The sequence below is a fragment of the Metopolophium dirhodum genome, chromosome 2 (genome assembly GCF_019925205.1).
Source record: "Metopolophium dirhodum isolate CAU chromosome 2, ASM1992520v1, whole genome shotgun sequence".
Lineage (NCBI taxonomy): Eukaryota > Metazoa > Arthropoda > Insecta > Hemiptera > Aphididae > Metopolophium > Metopolophium dirhodum.
Window position 1 is genome coordinate 13,189,304 of NC_083561.1, and position 22,752 is coordinate 13,212,055.

General features: G+C 27.8%; 4 protein-coding genes across 7 annotated transcripts; 2 read left to right on the top strand and 2 right to left on the bottom strand.

The window, feature by feature from the left end:
• The first annotated feature begins 404 nt into the window (after nucleotides 1–404).
• LOC132939937 (transmembrane protein 242) lies at nucleotides 405–3,261 on the top strand. The gene is made up of 3 exons (XM_061007377.1): nucleotides 405–728; nucleotides 824–1,065; nucleotides 3,001–3,261. Exons 1-3 carry the CDS (start codon nucleotides 653–655, stop codon nucleotides 3,193–3,195), a joined length of 513 nt encoding a protein of 170 aa, XP_060863360.1. The 5' UTR covers nucleotides 405–652; the 3' UTR covers nucleotides 3,196–3,261.
• Nucleotides 3,262–3,291: 30 nt separating this feature from the next.
• On the bottom strand, nucleotides 3,292–6,688 carry LOC132939935 (mediator of RNA polymerase II transcription subunit 16). The gene has a single exon (XM_061007372.1). It carries the CDS (start codon nucleotides 6,452–6,454, stop codon nucleotides 4,019–4,021), a length of 2,436 nt encoding a protein of 811 aa, XP_060863355.1. The 5' UTR covers nucleotides 6,455–6,688; the 3' UTR covers nucleotides 3,292–4,018.
• Nucleotides 6,689–6,769: 81 nt separating this feature from the next.
• On the top strand, nucleotides 6,770–20,012 carry LOC132939936 (uncharacterized). Of its 4 annotated transcripts, none has more exons than XM_061007374.1 (14): nucleotides 6,770–6,879; nucleotides 6,951–7,062; nucleotides 7,148–7,554; nucleotides 7,629–7,796; nucleotides 7,962–8,221; nucleotides 8,342–8,494; nucleotides 8,869–8,979; nucleotides 9,444–9,591; nucleotides 9,656–9,721; nucleotides 9,801–10,112; nucleotides 10,262–10,393; nucleotides 12,516–12,657; nucleotides 12,737–12,824; nucleotides 16,969–20,012. In XM_061007374.1, coding segments are annotated over exons 2-13 (1,959 nt in total). In that variant the 5' UTR covers nucleotides 6,770–6,879; nucleotides 6,951–7,061; the 3' UTR covers nucleotides 12,796–12,824; nucleotides 16,969–20,012. The 4 variants fall into 4 exon arrangements, 3 of the variants coding, with proteins under 3 accessions (XP_060863357.1, XP_060863358.1, XP_060863359.1); XM_061007375.1 differs by having other exon boundaries at nucleotides 6,859–6,883; XR_009664031.1 differs by lacking the exon at nucleotides 6,770–6,879 and adding an exon at nucleotides 13,226–13,330 and having other exon boundaries at nucleotides 6,890–7,062.
• A 1,396-nt stretch (nucleotides 20,013–21,408) lies between these two features.
• LOC132938649 (protein FAM210B, mitochondrial-like) lies at nucleotides 21,409–22,513 on the bottom strand. Its single transcript, XM_061005599.1, has one exon. It carries the CDS (start codon nucleotides 22,360–22,362, stop codon nucleotides 21,841–21,843), a length of 522 nt encoding a protein of 173 aa, XP_060861582.1. The 5' UTR covers nucleotides 22,363–22,513; the 3' UTR covers nucleotides 21,409–21,840.
• Between the last annotated feature and the right edge of the window lie 239 nt (nucleotides 22,514–22,752).

The window sequence follows — 22,752 nt, forward strand, 5'->3', positions numbered from 1 at the left end:
TAACATGAATAGATATAGAGTATATAAATAAATATAATAGCACTAGATATAATTAACTGTGAAAAATAGATGAAATATAGATATGGATACAACCCATAGAGTAATTATTACTCTATAATAAATAGAGTATCTATATTACTCTATAATAAAGATCTTTATTATCTATGGATACAATAAATTTCAATCACGGACTAAGATATATCTTGTCCGTGATTTCAACAATTCTTTGGAATAAACGTATTATTATTTATTTATCATGACAAATTCTAATTTGTCATGTTATCTATATTGTCAATTTGTATTTTGTATTCACTGTATTCACTGTATTATTCATCGACCAAATTGATAAGATAAAAATAATAAAGTATTATCATTATTTTTATTTTATACCACGGCTAAAGATAGTGTTGTATACTATGGTCCACAATTAATTAAGATATATCACTCACTGTGCCACTGTGGTGCTATGGTCTATGAATCATGATAATAACTTGTTTAAAAATGCCGGTTTTAGCTAATGCCTAAATAATAGTCTATGGACTATGAATGATTTGTGCTTTTAAGTATTTGGTTTTAGGTTTTTGAATTATTTCTATTATGTTATTTTGATTTTTCACTCGTTTTTTTTATTAAATAGTAGATACGCTTTTTAATGGTTGATATAAGTAAAGAAGAAAATGAGAAAACTAAATTACCGAATGTCGCAAAAACATCAAGTGATACCATAGGTATTATTATTATTTAATTACATTAATTATAATTATTTAATTACCTTATTTAAACTATTTTGATTACCATGAACATAATATTATGTCAATTTTAGCATCAGCTGCGTTTTTAACATGTATTGCGGCTGGTGCGGGTATATTCGCATTTGCGTCAACTCTGGCATCAGCTAGAAAAACAGATCCCACCATGTTTTCCAAAGGACAAGCTCCTTCGTTACCCACTACTGAATCCGGTGTACAGTTGGCCATTAGAGCACTAAAATGGGGAACATTTTACGCTGTTGGCGGCTGTGGACTGTTTTTTTATGGTGTTTGGAAAATGAGCGGTGCTAACGATGCAAGTATCTTTTTTAATACAACTATTATAGTTAAGCAAATGTTTCATTATATATATTATATAGAAATTAAAATGAAACATATACTGTATCACTTTATATAGGATAACAATACAATTAAGATAACTAAGTTTATTCTTAATGTATGTTCTGCACCATCAATGCTTTACTCTTTTCATTCAATTTTCAATATCCGCAGAAACTCAACCGTTTTTCCACGGAGCTTATATTAATATTTTTAAAACAAAAGTATACAATTTTTCCTAAATTTTATGTGGCTAAAAGTTCAGACATGAGCTTTTCCTATTCAATTTTTAATAATTTCATATTTCTTCAGTGCTGCACAAAAAAGAGAGCCATCAATCTGAACACTAATGATTGATTCAGATTGAAAAATTATCAATAGGTACACACTTAAAAACACTGCTAATATTTGTAAATATCTGATAAAAAAAAATATAATTATCTATCATTAACATAGACGTGCGTAGACTCTTGGTTCTGGGGTTGATCATTAAAAGGTAGGGCCCACATAAATTTTGAAAGCCATTAGATACAGTCATTTTTTCATAACAATCCTTACTGTGAAAATTGATCAAAAACTCTCTAAATAAAAAGAAGTATATGTATAAATACATTTATTAAGTTACCTATGTAAAAAACAATATAAAAATGAACTATACAACTTATTTATTGGTAACAGTGTTTTGAGAAATAATTCAAATTTTTAGTTAACAATTCAAATAGTCAGTTCTTTTTTGATAGATACATAAAGTTTTTGTTATTTTGGAACATTGGCAATTTTCATAAACGCTAACTCATCATTAGCTTTGCGTTTTTGATGTTTGGTTTTTATATTTTTAGAACCCATTTTAAGTAAAGCTTCAAAAATTTGTAAAAAATTACTTTAGGTAATACAATGGAACCTTGGTATTTCAAATTCTCAAGGAACAAAACTCATTCATATTGTATATTTTCAAAGATTAAATGTAAATTCAAAACTTTTCTAACTAACTTTTTTAAACTAACTAATCCTTCAAGGCATTGTCTGTGACAAATTAAATGCCTGTGGATTTATCCCTTTACTTTTTAAATGAAACTGCACAGATTTTTAACAGTAACTTGGGTTATTTTGACCAAATTTAAAATACAGGTCTAAAATTATATCCATCCATAATATCTATTTAATTTTCTGCAACCTATGGGCTATGGCAACCATATACAAACTAAAAATTATTTGTTTTTTTTCATAAGCCTCTGTAGCTTCTTTAAAATTCAAAATTTTTTAATTTTGGCTTAGTATTGCTTGCATACATACATTGCAGTATATTAATACATTTATATACTTCTCAGTTAGTATACAATTTTTTATTTTATTCATGTGAATCACATTATTAGACTGGGAACACACTGTCCGGTTGCTCACAGAATTATAACTTCAGTGGTTGTCTGGTTGATCAAAATACATCGTTATGTAATAGATTGTCCATACTATTCTAAAATAACCACTGCGGCTGTCATAAACCACAGCATTTTGCGGTCAAACCGGACGGTTAATTACCGCTGCGGCCGTAATCAGACAGTGTGTTCACGCACTTAGTATATTATGTATTTATGTATAATATTATCATTATGAAAATGAGTATACCATTTTCATAATGATAATATGACCTTTGAATTTAGTGTTGTGTATTAGTAATATTATATTATAAAAAATGATAAATTTAATTATTGAATAATTAATTACCTTTTTAATATATCTATCTATTAGTATATATGGTTTTTAGATCCATGGGTACTTTTAAATTTACTTATAAAAAAAGACTAACTCAAACTATCAGTAAGAAAGAATGTATCCGTGAATTTCAAACAGTTTAAACACCATTATACAAACATAATAATATATGCTATAATATGATTGTATTTTAATTTTACAGATGCACGAATTTAGATTAAAAATAGGATCAATTCTTCCAAGGCTTACTCCAACTGTTCACAATTCACGTACAGAATTTGAAGGATTGACAGATTTAATGACGTATTTGGCTACAGACTATTCAGGACAAACTTCAAAAACTGAAATCACTAATGACTTAAATAATGAGTCAAAAAATGAAATACCCAAAAATTGATAGAAACATTGTAATGTATATTACATTTATTAAATAGTTGTTTAAATAAAATAAACAAACAATGATTTTTTTTTTTCAAATAATTTACAAACAAAAATACATAACAGAAAAAAAAAGACAGTTGAACATATAAATGTGTACATACAATTTAGCATAATTAATTATTTTCCAGCGGCTATGTACAGTACTATTGATTTGTTTATAAATTAGAATATACTTAACCGTGTAAGTGTGATCAAGATAACAATATTAAACATAAGAAACTTTTATTTGTTACATCAAGTTATCATATATTTTTGTATGAACGATAAATTAATCATCATAAGAAATTATAATAGTACATACATCATTGAACTATTCTAAAATTAATTATATTTAACTAACATTTCAGAGATCAAAATATAATCTGGAAGATTATTTTATACTAATGGTTTGTATAAAACAAAACTTCTTGAACTTGGCGATATTATCTGTTTGGTATAAGAATACAATTTGACTTATTACTTATTATCAAATACACGGTATAATAGAAAATTTAACAAAATATAATTAAATAATAAATTTTATATAAAACAGATTTACCTATCATCAACTGATAATCATTTAAACTATTATAATTAAATGATTTTTTGTGGACACAAACCAGATAAATAATGATTATTGAATAAGTCATTTAACAGTTTGAGTTAGTCAACATCAAACTATAAACATATTACGATAGAGTCACAATCGCCTAAGATAGTTTAAAATTGAAGTTTATTGTTAAATATACTGAACTTTAGGTTTTATTAATAATGTAATAGTCTATTATTAAACCTACTGGCTACTGCCCACCTACCTTGACTGTCCTCCACCTACCACCACATCTGCAATTTCTTGCCCATCTATTTTCCCACACTCTAATTGCTGCTGTTCTCGAATTTCCTACCAACTGCATTTTACCTTCACATCTATTACACTGCTTCACAGTTAGTGGACATTTACCAATGTATACATTCCTAATGACATCATAATCTTTCATGTAGTCTGAATGTTGTTTCCCATTTGTTATTGTATCTATGGAAGATGTATTATATCTCAAACAATCTGGTTCTTGTCCAAACACCAACTTCAATGGTAAATGTTGGTAGTAAAGAGCAGGAGATGCAACTTCATGAATTCCTGCTGCGACTGATGAAAGTGGAGTTATATTGACCTGGCTTTGAAGTGTGTAGCATTCATCAAACAACATTTCATCATGTTCACCACCTAGTTGAACAAATCGGGAAAGTAAACGGAATGTAACTGACAAAACGTCTAAATTGTCGATATTTTTAATAAAGACAGGTAAACAGTTAGGCCTTAACAGACCCCATATACGAATCATTAGTAATAGCTCTCTTATTGAATTTATAGCATACAAATCATTTAACAAGTTATATCCAACATTGTCCCGTGGCTCTGGTATTCTGGAAACTACATTTAAAGCAAGCTGTGCTACCCATTGAATGAGTTGATGGAGTGATTGAAGAGTGCTAGGTTCTACAGTAAAATCCTTACCACCCAAACTTGGTAAAATTTTGTCTATGTCCACAATAGGTTCTTTAAGTGCATTTGATATATTCTCGGCTGGATCCCGATCAACCATGATGTCACTGACACGTAAAACATTTTTGAATGCATTACATATGGAATGAAGCGTCATTAAATGCATAAGGTCAGAACGCTTTCCTTGTGCTCCTGGCATCATTTTGTAAAGAAAAGAACGAATACTCAAATAGGTAGTATATTCTTTTTGTTGAAGTACCTGAGATTGTTTTTGGAAGTTTTCACTAAAGCGATTGCACACGGCCTCTAACATGTTAGGTCTTAACGATATGGCCAAATCCCACCAATCCAGGCCAGTCACCAAGCAATATTCAAGTTGTAATGTGGCATAGGCGACAGTTAGTGGCCCATTCAGTTCTGCCACAGAAAGTAGTTGAAATAAATATAAATTACCCATGTTATCGCAAACAACAAACACATTTCCTAAGTAAGAAATATCCAAGTCTGAAAATTGAATATTGCTACTATGCTGTAAGCCTATTTTTCCAATGTTATCTTCGCAATAGCTGCTCAATTCAAATAAACATTGTTGAGTTAGTTCTCTGGATAAACAGCATACTTGATGATTGCTAAATGCAGCCACTACATATTGACTGCAAGAAGATTGATTGTAGGATATAGACATTTTGGGTGTAGCCAATGCTGTTAATTGAGCTCCAACAGTAAATGAGCTTTTTTTAATCCAACACACTGTTGGATGGTCTTCAGTAATGACTTTTTTAAATACTTTATTAATTGGATTAGTTTTTTTAACTAATTCCCATGTTTCTATAATACATCCATTACTGCTATTACTTCCAATTACAAGGGATTCTGAGCCTTCTCGCAGTAAAAATTTCACATGCGAAATAACTCTATCGACTGTTTCATTAAATGTTAAGAAAAAGCTAGGCAGCCACTGTGATACTATAGTACAACTTTTTTCATTAACAAGCTTAATTGAGACTTCATAACAATGTATTGGTGATCGTGGCCGTCCATCAGATGTGACAATCAAAAAATTTCCATTTTGTCGATAACTGATGTCAACAACAGATATACGATACCTAGCAACAGCCAAACTGTTTGTAGCTGAAATCATGGGCTCCCCACTGTCATTGGTTAACAGAGCAGCAATCATACCTGTGGCAGACACAACTAAACATCCTGGCAATCCTGTGCCACCCCATGTTCTTAAAGATGGTGTAAACCTGACATAGTTAAATTTTTCAAAATAGTTAATATTATCTGCTTTTTCATTAACAAGCATTAATTTTTTCCCCAAATGGAAAAACGTGCCGGCTATAATAGGTTCGCCTCGAAAATCTTTGGAACCAACCTGTACCCAGTTGGTAAGGTTGTGATCAGTACTGCAAGTCCATATTGATACAGCTCCATTTTTATCCCCAATTAACAGTGAATATCCATACATATCCCATTCTAGAGTCGTGACAGTACAATTATTTGACGTGATTTTATGGTACTTCCACGGCACGTTGAGATCGGCTATGTAAACGTGTGAACCCCAGTTTATGTTAACATGGTCGTCTAGATCGAATGTGGTTACCCAGGCAACGATATTATTGGCAGAGATCTTGGCCAGACATTTGAAACACATATCTTCCTCCATCTGTTCATTTTGGAATTGGGTTTTCCAAGCTTGTTTTCGAAATATTGAGTATACCAAGTCCATTATACCGGGCCGGCGAATTACGTAGACTAAAACATAAGTATTTCGGTCACTTTCGTACAGACAAGACACGGCGGGTCCGCCACATTCATTGAAGCTTGTGAACCGTCACAGAGTGAATTACGGTGTACTGGTATCGCAACATAACTCGAACCGTCGAAAAACAAAAATAAATATATACGTTGGTAAACGGAAAAACGAAAGAGTAAAAATTAAAAAAAAGTTAAACGTAAACAAAATGCTTCTTTTTTTTTATCATCAAAGAACGCTATCAACACAACAAAATTGTAATTGCGCCGTTGCCGGATTGTTTCTTAAAACATGGCCTGTTATCATAGTTTTTCACAGTCTGCCACTAGGAGTGACAACTTACTGACAAGCTGCGCCAAAGAAACTTGTGTTATTGTAATTGGTGTTGTATGTATATTGTATGTATGTGTACTCTCTAAGTACTTACTACTTGGTACCAATTTATCGATTTATGTTCTTACTTTTTCAGTTTTTGAAACGCACTAACGCAGTACGTTTAAAACTGACCTATTTCGATGTCTTTGTCGGTCTTGTACGAATCGTTGTAATGTCTACGATAAACGTTTGACAAGCTACAACGAGTGAGCATCATACATACTGCACCTGAAACACGGTGAAAAACTCATATGTACAGATATTTAATATGCATCTCTTTTGTTTTTTTAGTGGAAAACCAGTCGATTGATAAAGCGGCTCTCGTAAGTCCGCCGAGACAAGTTCTGCCTGGTTATGTGGCACAACAACCTCCGCCACACAATAACCAAATACACTTGCAGACGGATTTCACGTCTCCACCACCAACACATCCCCATGGGTTCTGGCCACAAGCTTTTCCCAATTCATGGCAAACACAGTTCCGTATGCCCAGTCCTGCGCCACAGGCCAAAACTACCGTTACAAACACTACGACATGTAATAACAATCCTCCCACGTTCAGTTCATCTAGTAACAGTACTATAAGATCACCTTTGCCACGCTGGAGGTCGTTCAACAACAGTGCACGTCAACGAACACCTTATCAGTATGGGAATACTCCAAGAAACAATTATCCAAGACAGTTCTCTCAAAATGCTGTATGTTACTGGGAATTTTATTATTATATCTATTTTATATTTTATTACTGTTACCTACTTATTATCTTTTACAGAATGGGAATTTCTTTGCTAATTCTCCACAAAATCCACAAACACCATCATCATCATCAACACAAAATTGGCCTCAATTTAATCAAAGACCTCGGTTTATACCAAGACAACATATGCGTATGAACAGACCTCGTAGTTCCGTTCAAAATCAATCAAATGGAACTAATCAGGTTTGAGATCATTATTTATATTTACATTGTGTTTTAAATAGCTTTTACCTTCAACATTGTTATCTATTTGAAAAATTGTTCTATAAATCAATTACCTATGTTAATAGAATATTTATAATTATTAAAATTTTTCTAAGTTATTACTTAATTCATTGTAAAATTTAGGAAACAAATGCTGTGACTGAATGTAAAACACGTAAGCGCAAATTAAAATCACAACAATCTGGAGAACCACAGCGTGCTCAAAAACCATGGAATCGCGAAGATGCTGTAAAAGCAATCGCTGCCGAGATGGAACTTCGCACACCTAAAAACAATCAACAAATCATGATCAGATTTCCAGATCATGAAATTACACGGCAAATTGTTCAGAACTTTCATACTGACATCAAATCTGTACATTTCCATACACCATGTAATCCGAGGTAAATAACTTGAACAGCAATCATCAATTAAATTAAATTTATCCATTTTAATTTTAAAAGTAATACATTTATTTGCTAAAAACTTAAAATAATAACTATTTTTTTTAAATTTTATTTTAGGTATTGTTATGTGCAAGTACAACCAAGTGCAAATATTGAAAATGTTGCAAATGCGCTAAATGAAACTTTTTTCCAACATGAAAAATTGAGGGTAGAAATCAAAGAAAGTCAGTTTGAAGAAAAGGCATTCCCGGAGTGCATTGATCCATATACGTAAGTGTCTTTAGTTCTAGATTTATATCAAAACTATATAATTTCTATTAAATTTGAAATTATTTGAAAATGTATTTAGTTTAAGTAAAGTACAGATTTGTCGTATGGGTAGTTGATTAATATTACAACAATACATTTGTAAAATAATCATGTATTTATACTTTAAAATAAAATATAAAAATATACATTGTAAGTATGTTATATAGTACTTTACTATAACTGTTAGTGTATGTTTGTATATTTAAATCGTTTATTTTTATATAAACTTTTTATACGACTTCTAAAAGTCATGTATACAAATTAATATTGATATTAAATATTATTATATATTATTATATTATTACTATGGATCATAAAATTATTAATTACTTTAGATTATATCTTGGAAATTTGCCAACAAATATCACATCTAATGCTGTTAAAGATGAATTTCCAAAGGCGACTCGAGTTGACATTGGGTTTGCTAAAAAAATGAAGTACACAAGGTAATTTCTAAACTATTAATACTATTCAAGTAAAATATATTTTGTATATATAAGCTACTGGCATATTATACTTTTCCTTATACTTATACTTTTTTTGTTATTTTTTTTTGGGTACAAAATTATATGAAATAGTTTCTTAAACCTCTATCAAATATTAAAAAAAAATTAATGATATGTTCCCGTATGTACCAAAGACATTGAAAACCTTTCATAAATAACAGACTTATACATTTTACTGTTACATTTTCATGAAATACTTAATCTACATTTTAATACCAAATACTTTTCTTCAAAAATAAAATTTGCCATTAATGTTTTAGTTATTATTTTTTTCTCATTTAAGTTCAAAAAATATATTAAATTTTCTAGTTGAAAGGGGTAATACCTCCATACCTCCATACATATTCCATATGTACACCCCTAGTCTAAGTAATAAATTATTCAAAAATTCAATTTTTTATTAGATATGCATTTATTAAATTTTCTAATGCGGAAGATGCAATACAAGCGTATAAAGAAAAATATAATTTGGTTATTGATAGCCGATCAGTTGTGTTAAGATTTAGACGTGGCAAAGGAAATGTAAATCCACCTGGACAGGTTGATAAATTAGTAAGTTTTTATTTTTTGGATGAAAAATGTCGTAATATTAAAATTGCATTAACTAATTTTTTAGCCAAATGAGATGAATGAATTTGATATACAAAGTTTACGAAAAAAAATCAAGAGAGAACCTGTAGAAGTAAATATTACTTAATTTCATAAATGTTGGGTTAGTTATTATTATTTAATTTTTAAAATAATTTATACAATTTTTTTAGGAAAATATTGATGAATATGATCCTCCTCCAATTAATGTATCGAGAGTAGTTAAGCCTGAAATGATGGAAGAGGATGAATATGAACATGATTCTGTGTATGAATCTATACCATATGCAAATGATATTAGTATAAAATCTGAGTGTCCAGATTATGAAGATGAATATGATGAACAATATTATGAAGAGGAAGATACAAATGTATCTTATACTTTCCGAAGAAATGAAACTGTCAGTATGGATGTAGTGCTTGCTGATAACAATAGTGTTCAGTGCATTCAAACCGATCACAGTGACGATATCACAATACCTACTGTAATTATAATTTATTCACATTAATAAGGTTTTCAATAACTTTTCATCTTGCAAAACAAAACATAAATATTTCAATCTTGGTTTAATATTTATTTTTTTATTTAATCAAATTACCAACATTTTATTTAGATCTTATTATTGTTTTTTAGGAAGTTGAGGATGAAGATAGACAATGGAATGAAAAACCTGACGACGAAGATGAGTTTGATGTGCCATATTCATTTGTATCAAAAAATCAAGTACTATTAGAAAATAACAAAGACATTACTTTACCTAAAACCGTAAGTTTATTCAAAATTAATTTGACTACTCTATGTAGTATATTTTACTTAAGGTCCCCACAAACTACAGCGGTGGCAGTAAATTTTTTTTGTTTTGGCGGTGTTGGTAAATTGTGTCCAGGCTCATTTTAATGCCACCGCTGCAGTGTGTGGTAAATAAATTGAATTTATTAAAATATCATAAAAACAAATTATTTCAGTATAGTAGATTTAATTATGCCATTTATTAAATATCAATTAATCAATGAATGTATAATTAGAAGGCAGTCATAGGTTAAATTAATTTTAATTATTAGGTATATAAATTAAAAATATATTAACAATTTAGTATTGGGCTTTAGGCAGCTATTTGGCTTAATTTCTACATCATCAATAAGAAGTCTTTCTTTTTTAAACTATATATATTTATTGAAAATAAGTTTGAAAGTTGTGATAGTGGTCTAATTTTATAAGTAAGCCAATTTAATTAAATTCTTGTACCTATATGGTATTCTACATCATAAGTAGAGAATAAAGTCAAAGAATAAAAGTCCAGTAACTTGAACCTATACTATATAGTATAAAATCACCTATACATAGTAATTGTATATATATATTGTACTTGGATATTCATGGACTTTTCGTTGTATATATTACGAGCAAAGTATACGATTTGGGCTGTATAGATAATGGATGATATACGTGCAATATGATATAATGAATAGTGACATATATTTAGAAAATATAATAATTTTTTTCAATTTTATTATCGCTTATTGTCGCATGTACTGCTTCCGTGGCATTTTGATATGCATAGTCACTCTGCTGCTTTGCACTTGCACTTTTACGTTGTACATTTTTGTACACTCATACATCAGTCATAACCCTGACCACCCCTATCGGAAAATTTCCGTGCTGTCTCTCGGAGTTAAATTTACAAATTGGTTTCTACTGTATAAAGTTGAAAGTCGGCCTCGTCCTTAGTCCCGATTTTGTACGTTTTATTGTTAACTGTAAAGACAGAATAAATATATTTTTATAATTTTATCTGGAATATTTATTAATGTTAGTAAAATATTTGTAAATACCCGAAAAAATATATTCAATAATCTTTCTAAAATCACTATGGGCTCTATCGACGTCTGGAATTTTAACCGTTATTGACTGACAAACTTCGCTTGGACGAAAACGATTCTCAGAAGCTCACTTCATTTTTATGGCTTGAAATTTTTAAGTGATCGATTCTATTTACACAATTAGCTTTTATTCTTAAGAGGACGCTGTACCCGCATACGTTTTCTCTGTCTTACAAATATCCAACATAGCAAAAAACTGTTTTGCGCGAGATAGAACCACTCCCTCAGTATTTATAGTAGAATTGCTAAAATTCCACAACGCATAGGGAACAACTCTTTATCTGTGTCGTAGCGGTTTTATTTTTTTGATAGGATTTACCAATAATTTTAATAATTAAATGAAAAAAAACAAAACAAATCCTAATTTTCTCAAACTGATAACTTTAATTTTATTTATGTTATCCCCGATGTTATCCAAATAATAAAAACGCTACGAAACAGATAAATTTGTTCCCTATGCGCTGTGGAATTTTGGTAATTCTAATGGTGCGGGGGGGGGGGGGTTGATAGGGTGTATTATATCAAAAAAAATAACTACGGGAATAATTCTCAAGCTTTGTAGAATTGTTGGATTTTGAAGACTATTTTTTTATCTAAAAGAAGAAGACTTCCTACAGCCCACACCGATTTCTGATTTTGTATTTTATTTCAAGTATTAAAAAATTTGTAAAAAAAAATGCTTTTTATCTTATATTTTATTAGACATATTATAAAGTTTGAGAATAAAATATTGAAAAACAGAGATCAATGTAGACTGTAGAATATTTCCTTCTAGCAATTAAAAAGAAAATTATGAAATTTGGTTGATTCTACAAGGCGGTATCGTTATTCCCGCAGAGTGTATTTTTGAGGACAAAATGGCATCGGCATCGGGCGCCTTAAAATTAAGTAATAGCTATACTATGTTTGCTATTAAATAATAAATCATGTATTCATATGCTGGGGGTTGAATACAAATTATATTAATACATGGAAGTATTTTATTATATTTGATTTATTTCTTCAAGGATGAAATTAATGATGGCGGAAGCGACAAAGAAGATCAAAGATGGAACAATTCATCAGATGATGATAATGATGACGATGGTGGTGCTGAATACAATTGGGAAGGATTAAATGAACAAAAGAAATCTGAGAAACAAACGAAAGGTAAATTTAAAAAGAACATTAAGTTAGTATTGATTTTCTAGTGAATAAAAAGTTGATTAATAAGTAAAATCACAATTAGATAATGAAAAACGAGAATATAACTTTAAAAAATCAGATGACATTAGAGCCGTTAAATGATTCAAATTCAAACTCGAAATACACACGAGGTATGTTTTAATAATTTTAGTTCACACAGCCACATTTTTATGTGTATATTTAAGAAACTATTGTACTGGAAAAGTGAAACATTAGTAAAATACGAATAGAACTCATGAATAAGATAAGTTTAGCCGATGAGTCATTCGTGATAATATGTAGAGTGTTTAGAAGGTATATAAATTGCTAACTACTCATAAATATAATAAATATACAAAATGCAAATGCCAAATACAACCAAAATATTTATTATCAGGTTTGGGTTATTTGGCATTTTTTTCAAATTTATTTAAACGGCACCTCGTTATTATTGGCCGAGATTTCTTTTCTATTTTATTTTGTTTTATTTTATTAAAATTGATTTTGAATTCCATCTATGAAATCCCCGTGGTTGTTTTTTTTTAATTTACAGTCTTGTTCACTCAATGTGGCCAAAGGGGTGTTTAGGTTTGTATCGGCCCGGTATTGGGGCATGTCAAGACGCAAAACTGATGCACGTGTACTGAAGCGACAGAAGGTGAGATAAAATAAAAAACAAAATGGAATGCACTAGAAAAGTTAAAAGAAAACCTAACAATTCTAAGTAAAAATGTTAGTCTCATATTAGTTTAACACAGTAAAAATTATTTTACTATTTAGGTATATAAAGTAAAATTTAAAAAGCCATTTAAAAACTTTCAAATAGTCATTAAACTAGTAGTTTGTTATTTTTAGTGCTGTAAGATTGATTTTTTTCTAATAATTCCTGAATAAATACGTAATCTCTTCATAAGTAATTTGAATAGAATGGAATATAAAAGATCAACTAACTTAAATAAGCTTTAGTATAATGCACATTGGTGTAAACATTTGCAGAAAATCAATGGGGTTTTTTAAATACTGATATGAATGAAAACCCACTTAAGTATTTTAGTCATTTTGATTGAGTATTTTATTATAATCGGTTACATCTTAATTTTGTTAGTTCAAATAATTTATACATGACAAAAAATTGTAAAATTGAATTTTTTCTAACTTTTTAAGTATGTAGGTATAGTAAATGATTAACACTATCAAAAATAACTAATTAAAGACTTCCAAAATATACTGTAAATTAAAATTATTCAATTACGAGTTATTTAATGAAGAACTATATCAAAAAATAAAAAAAAAAATAGAATTTAATATTAAAATATGATGTGTTTGAGTAAGTCAGTTTTTTTGTTCGCGCTATTGAGGATTGTATTTTGGTTTAATTACTCTAAAAATAAATTGTATTGTTAAATTTATTTTAAAAGAAGTATTTGATATTAAAATTCATCAAAGGATTATAGAAACTCGAATATAAACTAAAATGTATCAATATGTACTTCTTACCATTAGAAATATAGTAGCTATTGAATTTAAAATGCATTAATCAGATGTCAATTTCATAATACTATTTAGTCGTAATTTAGACATGTAATCATACTTTAATAAGTAGTGCATTTTATGATTAATGTATTACTGTTTATAAAATAACATTGGAAATATAAAGATGTAAAATAAATTAAATAATAACAAACCTAACAAAAAATCTATTGTGCCTAAAATGTTTTTTATTATAACATGTAGTTGCAAAGACAAGTTTGAAAGAGGATAAAAGACAGTATATAAATCCTGTTGTATTTAATTAATAGATTTCAATTTATGATCTTCTGTAAGTCATTTTTACTATACCTGGAACTATAAAAATTATACCAAGTATTTAAATTTTAGAATGGTTGAAAAAAAGTTCAAAGTTGACTATTATTCTTAACGCTATATTACATAATATTACGTAATACCTAATATATTAAAACCTTTTTGTTTTCTAACACAACACCATAATATATATTATATAAGTTATTTGAAATAGAAATTATCTGTATGACATTGCTTGATGGTACTTCGGGTCTGGAATTGTTATTTGGTTTTATAATATTGTGATAAAAAATTGATTCTTTCTTACCTATATTTATTTTAGTCATCTTTGTCTCGTGTATACATTCATCAGCATCACCTATATGTATTGTATATTTATATTTCTAGAGAACATTTAAACTAGAGAATGTGATATAATTTTTTTAAGACTTAAATCATATAAAAAATGTATTTGTTCATCATAGGTTGGTAATTATAAACAAAAATCACAAATAGTATTCGAATAACAAAACTTATGTATTTTGTTTGACATAAATTAGATTAAATTTGCACAACTTAAATTAAACTGCAAAGTATATTGTATATACATTTATTCTTTCTCGGAACACATTCACTTTACTCTCATAAAATTTTTTAAGAATTGTTTTTCAATGCTGATTTTGAAACTGTTTGAATTTTTTTATTTTAACCATTATTAAAGAAGTTATGACAAAAAAACTTCAAAAACATTGGATCTAAAGTGAAGTACATTTTCCAAAAATAAGTAGACTGGGTGTTTTGCACTCGCTCGTTTGGTGCCGTAGGTACACTCTGCAAACCAAAATATATAATCCTCAATTTTTTATGATAAACCATTTCGAGTGAATCTCAAAAAACAATTTTAAACAATGTTACATTTAAGTATGATATTGGGAATTGAAACTCAAACCCTCATTTTACAATTGCAACAATCAACATAAGTATTTTTATCATAATTTTTTTTATAATGATTTTTGTAAAAAAAATACAAACAGTTTCAAAATCAGCATTAAAAACACGTTTTTAAAAAAAAGAAAATTGAAATTTTGTGAAAGCTTGTAGTAAATACCACAAAATGTATTATTGTTAAAATGACCAGTAAAATATTTAATATATTCAAAATATTTAAAAGCTCAATCCTAGAATTAGTATTATCATTTTTTTTATTTTTGGAATCTGTTGGATCTAACCTATGTTAGGTAATGAGTTTCCGTCTCTACAAGTTTATCAAGAGGATACCATTCCAAAAAAAATACATATTTATTAAACAAAATAATAAGTACGATGCAATCAATATTGTATTATTAGAAACATATTATATAAATCCATGAGGCCTTTTTATTAAGTGTATAAAATATAATTGATATTTTTGAAAAGTAATTCATTTATTTGTGTAAGATATTTCAATATTTATAATATAAATAGTACTACGTACTCACAGACTAAGATATCTTAGTCTGTGTACATACCTAAGTTTATCATAGATGAGAGATGAGTTATCTATGATTTAATAACTTAAAATGTACACAGAAGACATATTTCGGGTTAATTATAGAAGTAATCTAATGCTGGTTTTTTATCTAGGTAAAAATTTAATTTTAACAACTATTTTATAATACATTATCAATTTCAAAAAATATCAGTGGTTAATATTATGTCTAAAATGTCATATTTATTCCCTTGTGTTTTCTAATTAGATGTTTTTACTGTATGACTGGTGGTGCCACTATTTAAAAATTTGACACTACCACTTTACTGTATATTTTTTAACTTTTACACATTGAACCTTAAATTTAAATTCTTAACATTATAACCTTTTGTAAGAAAGGGCATTGGAAATAAATTAAAAATTTTAATTTTAATTTTCAGCAAAATGTATATATGTTATATAGAAACATCATAGTATCAATACTAGTATGTTTTACTGCGGTAAGAATTAAAACAATGACTCATTGATAGCTTAATTATACAAGTTTTATTTAAACAAACACACCTATGAAGTGTTGGTCATTTAAATTGCCTTCTAAACACAGCTATTATTTTTTGTTTTACTTGATTTAATATGTTTTTATATTGTTACATATCATATATGTTGAAATATTTAATACTAAAAATATTATTTATTTACTTGTTATTTCTAGAGGTTTAGTAACTTGTGTCTTTATGGTAAATGTATGTTATACTGTTATCGTAATATATTACATATTTATTTTATAGTTATCATTGTATGAATTTATGATATAAATAATAAAAATTGAAGTAAGATGTTTCTGTACCTACACATAAACGGCATTGTTCTTGCTGGTTATTTTTTTGGAATTTTAATCAGAAATAAATTAATATACAATTCCAATGCCCTCGAGTTATGCTCAGAAACCTGGTTGAACATAAAACAAAACTCACCCGAGTTATTGTTTACTTACAGTAGTATAACAGACGTACCACAAGTATGTAATTGTTGTTTTTATTTTGTAGGAACGTCAATCGCAAGCAGCAAGTCAGACTTCAAATGAACTGAACTCACAATACGCCATCTATTCTATTTTCCAAACTGTATCATTGAAAATCGATCTACATTATAGATCCCTTCAGACATTCCTCTGCATTGTGTATGTTTTAATCCTATATATTATCATAGTTAATCAATATTAATACTTGTTAAAGCTGTGTGCGTGAATCGATGAATATAGTCTTAGTAGCAAATTGTCTTTCTGTACAAGGTGTTCCTCTAAATATCATCAGACTTTTTTGATTGTCCGCTAGTTCGGAATCTCTGTGATTAGATGAATGAAATTCTCATCCCAGCTCCCGCCTCTCGGCCAATCGAGAAAAATGCTTAAAACTATCATGGTACTCCGTTTAAACTATTTATGTATAAGTTATAGAATAGTTAAATTTCCTCTTATAATGTTAGTATATTATATTGTGTTTATTTTTTTTTTTATAGTACTTTATGTTGTACAATAATAACACTTATATAGTTGATATTATATAATTACACACATCACATATTATAACATAATATAAATTATACATTGTCTATTATGCGTACATAATACGCAATCATATAATGTTATAATAATATTATACCATAAACTAGTTCCTCTATATTCAGTGTACAAACACACTTACATTTTAACATAGGTTATACACATATATTGTTGTATATTTTTCTCTTTATAGTGATGTACTTCCAACATAATTTATAAATTAAATTATTTAATTAGAAGAAAAATAATTGTATTTGTATGTTGGATGTACATAATTAATGTCTGTTAATTGTCCATAATGTGTTGTGAAGTTATGTTTTTAAATATAATATTATAAGTGTATGATATGCATAAACAAAGCTATCCATGTTATAAGATTTTTATGGGAAAGTCTTCGAAATTGGAGGTTTCGCTTAATCTTAAACTTATGTATTGACCGTGACAGCATAATATTGTATAAAAAAAATTTAATAGAATATTGTATTTTTTTTTTTTTTTGTGTGTACCAATAAGTCTGTGCTCATTATTTTCGTATTATATATTTTACTCTAATTTTTTTCATCTACTAAATTTAGATATTTAAATACTTAGGTAAGCCTACAGTTGTTTTGGCTCTGCATAATTGACAAATTGTAAAAATTTTGATAACAATTATTATGCATCATGCTATCAAACATATCGGGTAATTTATGTATATTTATATTGTATAGCTTGCTTTAAAATTAAGATTTATATAATGTTTAAATAATTTACATTAACATTATATTATGATTAAAATCAAAAGGGATTTTAATTTATATAATACAATACTATAGATATTTATATTATATAATATATTAAAATAAACTACAAACTCCAAACTTTGGAGTTTGTAGGTTATATGAATAAGACTTTTAGACAAAACTCATATTATTATTACTAAAATATATTAAATTTAAGTAATTTAAGTTCATGTAACATCATTACAGTTTTTAATTCCACAATGTCTGACGATTTATTGGATAATCTCTTTGCTGTCTTTTCTTATCAGGAATTGTGAATTAGAATAGCTACTATTATTCATTATATGTTTAAATGTTTTAGTATTAATTAAATATAAATTTTGGTTGGATAACTGATATCTAGTTCTAGATAGATAAATGTTGTACTAAACTTCATGCCGTATTGTTGCAAATGTCTTTACATTTTATAATTTTCATTATTATTATTTTTATTATAACTATTTTGATCATTTATATTTTATTGTAATCTAAAATATTTTTAAATGTATTCCTTTGATTATATTTTATTTGTATGAATATAATCTAATATACAATAGGTTAATTTTTAAGTATTTTTGCCCTTTTTAAATGCTTCAAATTCTGATGTTTCTAGTTATTAAATTAAAGACCATTTTAAAATATAACCAATTAAAAATCATTTCAAATGCTTAAATTTTTGTTTGTCATTTAAGGACTGTTTTGTTCTGGTGTTGATTGAAAAGAGTAGTTACTGAATTAATAACTTTATGTACTAATTTGGTTAGTTTATTTGAATGTTGTATTATAAATATGTATAACTTTAGCAGGGGCGGAATGGTTCTAAAATTCTTACCAAGAAAACCAATATTTTCAGGCTACTAAATCTTATAAGGATCTTATTATACTGATCATCACATATGTCTTCCTATATTATTATTTCCTGTTTCATTGTACACTATAAAAAAAATTGAATAATTTTTTTATGCCATTATATTACTTAAGGCTGTAATGATTTTTCTAGTAGAATATGTTCTTGACACCTAGTTTTTGGAACTTCTTATCTAAAAGTTATTAATTTTTTTTGAATATAGCTTTGAAAAATCTACTAATTTAACAGTGTCAAATGTTTCAAATAGTGTGCCATTCTGCCCCTAAACTTTAAAACCTAATGGTTAAACATAAACAGCATTTGAAAACCAATTCAGAATTTTGAATAAATAGTTGAAGCATTAAAATTGGACAAGCATGCTAAATAAATCACTCTACAAGGTGATTCTTTTATCATGAAACACTCATTGTTTCAAAAAGTATTTTTAACCGTTTTTTAACAACATGAAATTATGTAAAAAAATATTTTCAAAAACATTAGTACTTTTTAAAATAATGAGTGTCGTGTTAAAATAATCACACTGTATACATGAAATAAATTTGAAATTATACAAATTATTGTATTCTTTATAAAAAATTTATATATGTAAGTCTTGTATTTTGTGTTTCTTTTTGATGTTCCGATGTATCTAATACATTTGTATAAATTTTTTATTATTTTTTATCTACTTCGGAGGGACGTTATTTATACTCTTTTTTTTATTATTATTGAATTGTTATACTCATATAACTTGTTCAGGAGACATTGACATCAGTTTCCATTATTTAGTACTAATGAATTTGTACTTTGTTCGATAATAATTTATGTTTAAAACTAAGTGTTCGTAAGAATAAACTACATTTGTAGATTAGTAAATAAGTTTTTTTTTATCAATATATACCTACATTTGAATTGATTATAATTTGTTGTGTATGAATTGTGTTAAATTCTTTATCCTACCTCCATTAACTAGCTCATGTGTGTGCATATTATTCTCAAACAGCTCCATTAGTTTCTCTATGAAAGATCTCGTTAATTATTATCTATCTTTTGGTATGTATGAAAATTGAAATATGATTCAAATGAATATGATGTAAATTAAAAACAATAGACGTATAACATTAAACAAAAAATGTTAATAAACGATACATTTATAATTTATTATTTAATCTTTTATAAACTTATAAATTTATAATAATTAATATTTGCGTTTGCTACCACAAACGACTACAATTCGCCAAACAAAACTAGGAAATTCAGCATCAGTAAACTTGATGGAATCATTACTTATTTGCTCATTAAACAATATTAATAACTTAGGCTGTTATATTCTTGTACTTTTGGTGTTTTTGAATTAGAAATTTATATAATTTTTGTATAAATTTAACAATTTTATAAAGTAGGTTCTTGTATATTATTGGACAATAGTAATGAAATCCTAGATTACGAGTATCAGTTTGATGGTGGTCTAATCTGTTGGAACAATAAAATTAACTTTAGATAATACTGTTCAGCATGTGTATTACTGTTGTTATACGTGTGCATTTATTTTCCATTATTTTAGTCAATTGTGTTTATTTAACATGATTAAAAATGCCAAAAGTAAATTGTTTGATGGCGAATCGAAATAATTGTTTTTCTTAATTAAAGAAAATCCAAAATATTTTAACAATCAGTTCTGCCTTTTGCCTATAAAACATTTTACAATCCTTCAACATTTATGCCAAAATAATTAAAAATAAATTTAATTAATTATTTAGAATTTTCATTGCAATTGTATTTTTTGGGTTTGTTTAGGGCATTAAAATTCTAGCCTTTTAAAAACATTTGAACTTATTAAAACTCAGAAAATAATTTTTATTTATAAGTTCAATAAAACAGACATTAATATTGCCCATAGAGCAATTATTGCATTACCATGATAAAAGATTTTTAAAAAAATTTTTCTATTTAACAAACCAAGCATCTATTGCTTGTCTTAAGAAATCTGTATAATTTAAAACATATTACTACTGGTTACAATTCATCCAATATATAGGCATAAATACTATTATTATATAATATACAGTACTTATATAGACATAATGTAGATCATAGAGTATTAATTTTGCCTACTCAGCTACCTGTCGGTGGCCTGGTCATTTTCATAGATACCATGGTCAAGCTCAATCAATGTATGGTACCAAAATGCCATACATGAGCTAGATTGGCAATTTATAATATTATATAAGTGTCTGTATACTTATGATTTATGTGTATATAATTTGTTTCTAATAACATTATGTTTATTTATCAATGCCTACTGAATTAAACATAAGTTTGACATCAACATGATTATGGCAGACACAAGAACAAGTAATAAGTATAATTTACATGTAATTTAAATTATTAGTGATACATTAAAAACAAAATGTATAGGTATATTACAATTTGTATATTTACAATTAATAATTTTACTTTACCTTACTCGGTTTATATCTCTTACTCTATGGTTTACATAAAAGCATCTTGACATGTTATTAAGATCGAGTAATAGTTAAAATATGTGTACAGTAATCCCTGTACAATATAATAATATTTTTTTTTAATACTCAATAGTATTTTACAATTGAAACAATTTATACCAGTATTATAAAATATTCAATAATAATATTAATAAAATGTCTTATCCTTTCTAAGTAATATAGTTTAAAACCCATAGTATTACAATTATAATTTATACAATTTCATGTGTTCACATAATTAGTATTTATTTTTTTATTTTCATTATTCCTTTAGTCCTAAGGTATCGTACAATTAATGGTACGGATATAAGTGTTATTGAAATGCGTACTGGAGCAAAAGATTTATGAATGGCATATGCAATGATAAACTGACTCGCTCCAGCCACGATTTTAGTGTTTTCGTTTGCGTTTGACAGACCCATCCAACCAATCCACTGTTGGACGTCAACACCATTACAAATGAAAAAATACACCGAACCTAATGATATCAATGAGATTCCAACGTGGAACACAATTAACACAGAACCGTATTCTTTAGCAGCAATTTTCAGTTTTTCACGTGGAGTCAACTCCGATGGTTTTACATGACAAAAACGAGTAAAGGAAAACCATGACGGATACGGTACTGATGGCTTAGTCCAACGGTTCAACTGTTGTGTTTGACTATGTTGTGGAATCGATACAAATCTGCAAGAGTGAAAATTACATTGAAAACCTCTAATGGCGGGACCGCTTATTTTCGGAAATGATGTTAAAACTTTCAACATAATTCAACCGTTTCACTAGATTGTAACATTAAACTTGAAAGGGCAACTGAAAATTAAATGGTTTTTAATATTATGAACACAGAACAATCGAGAAACTTTTCCGACGTCGTGTCAATTCTGAATTATTGTCCTATTCATGATATAGTTATATCATGGTCCTACTTCGAAACAGTGGCCAGTGCTGATAACGCAGTGATAACACGATTATAAAGAACTAAAAGAAGTTCTTTATAATCGTGGTGATAATAACTTATCAGTACAGTTGTGGTTGTAACTACAAGTCTTGTAGTCATGGCTTAAATATTCAAGGTTATTGGACATCAAGGTTAATATAAATCTATTTATAAGAGGACGTCACACGTTTACATTTTAATAGTCATTATGTATGAA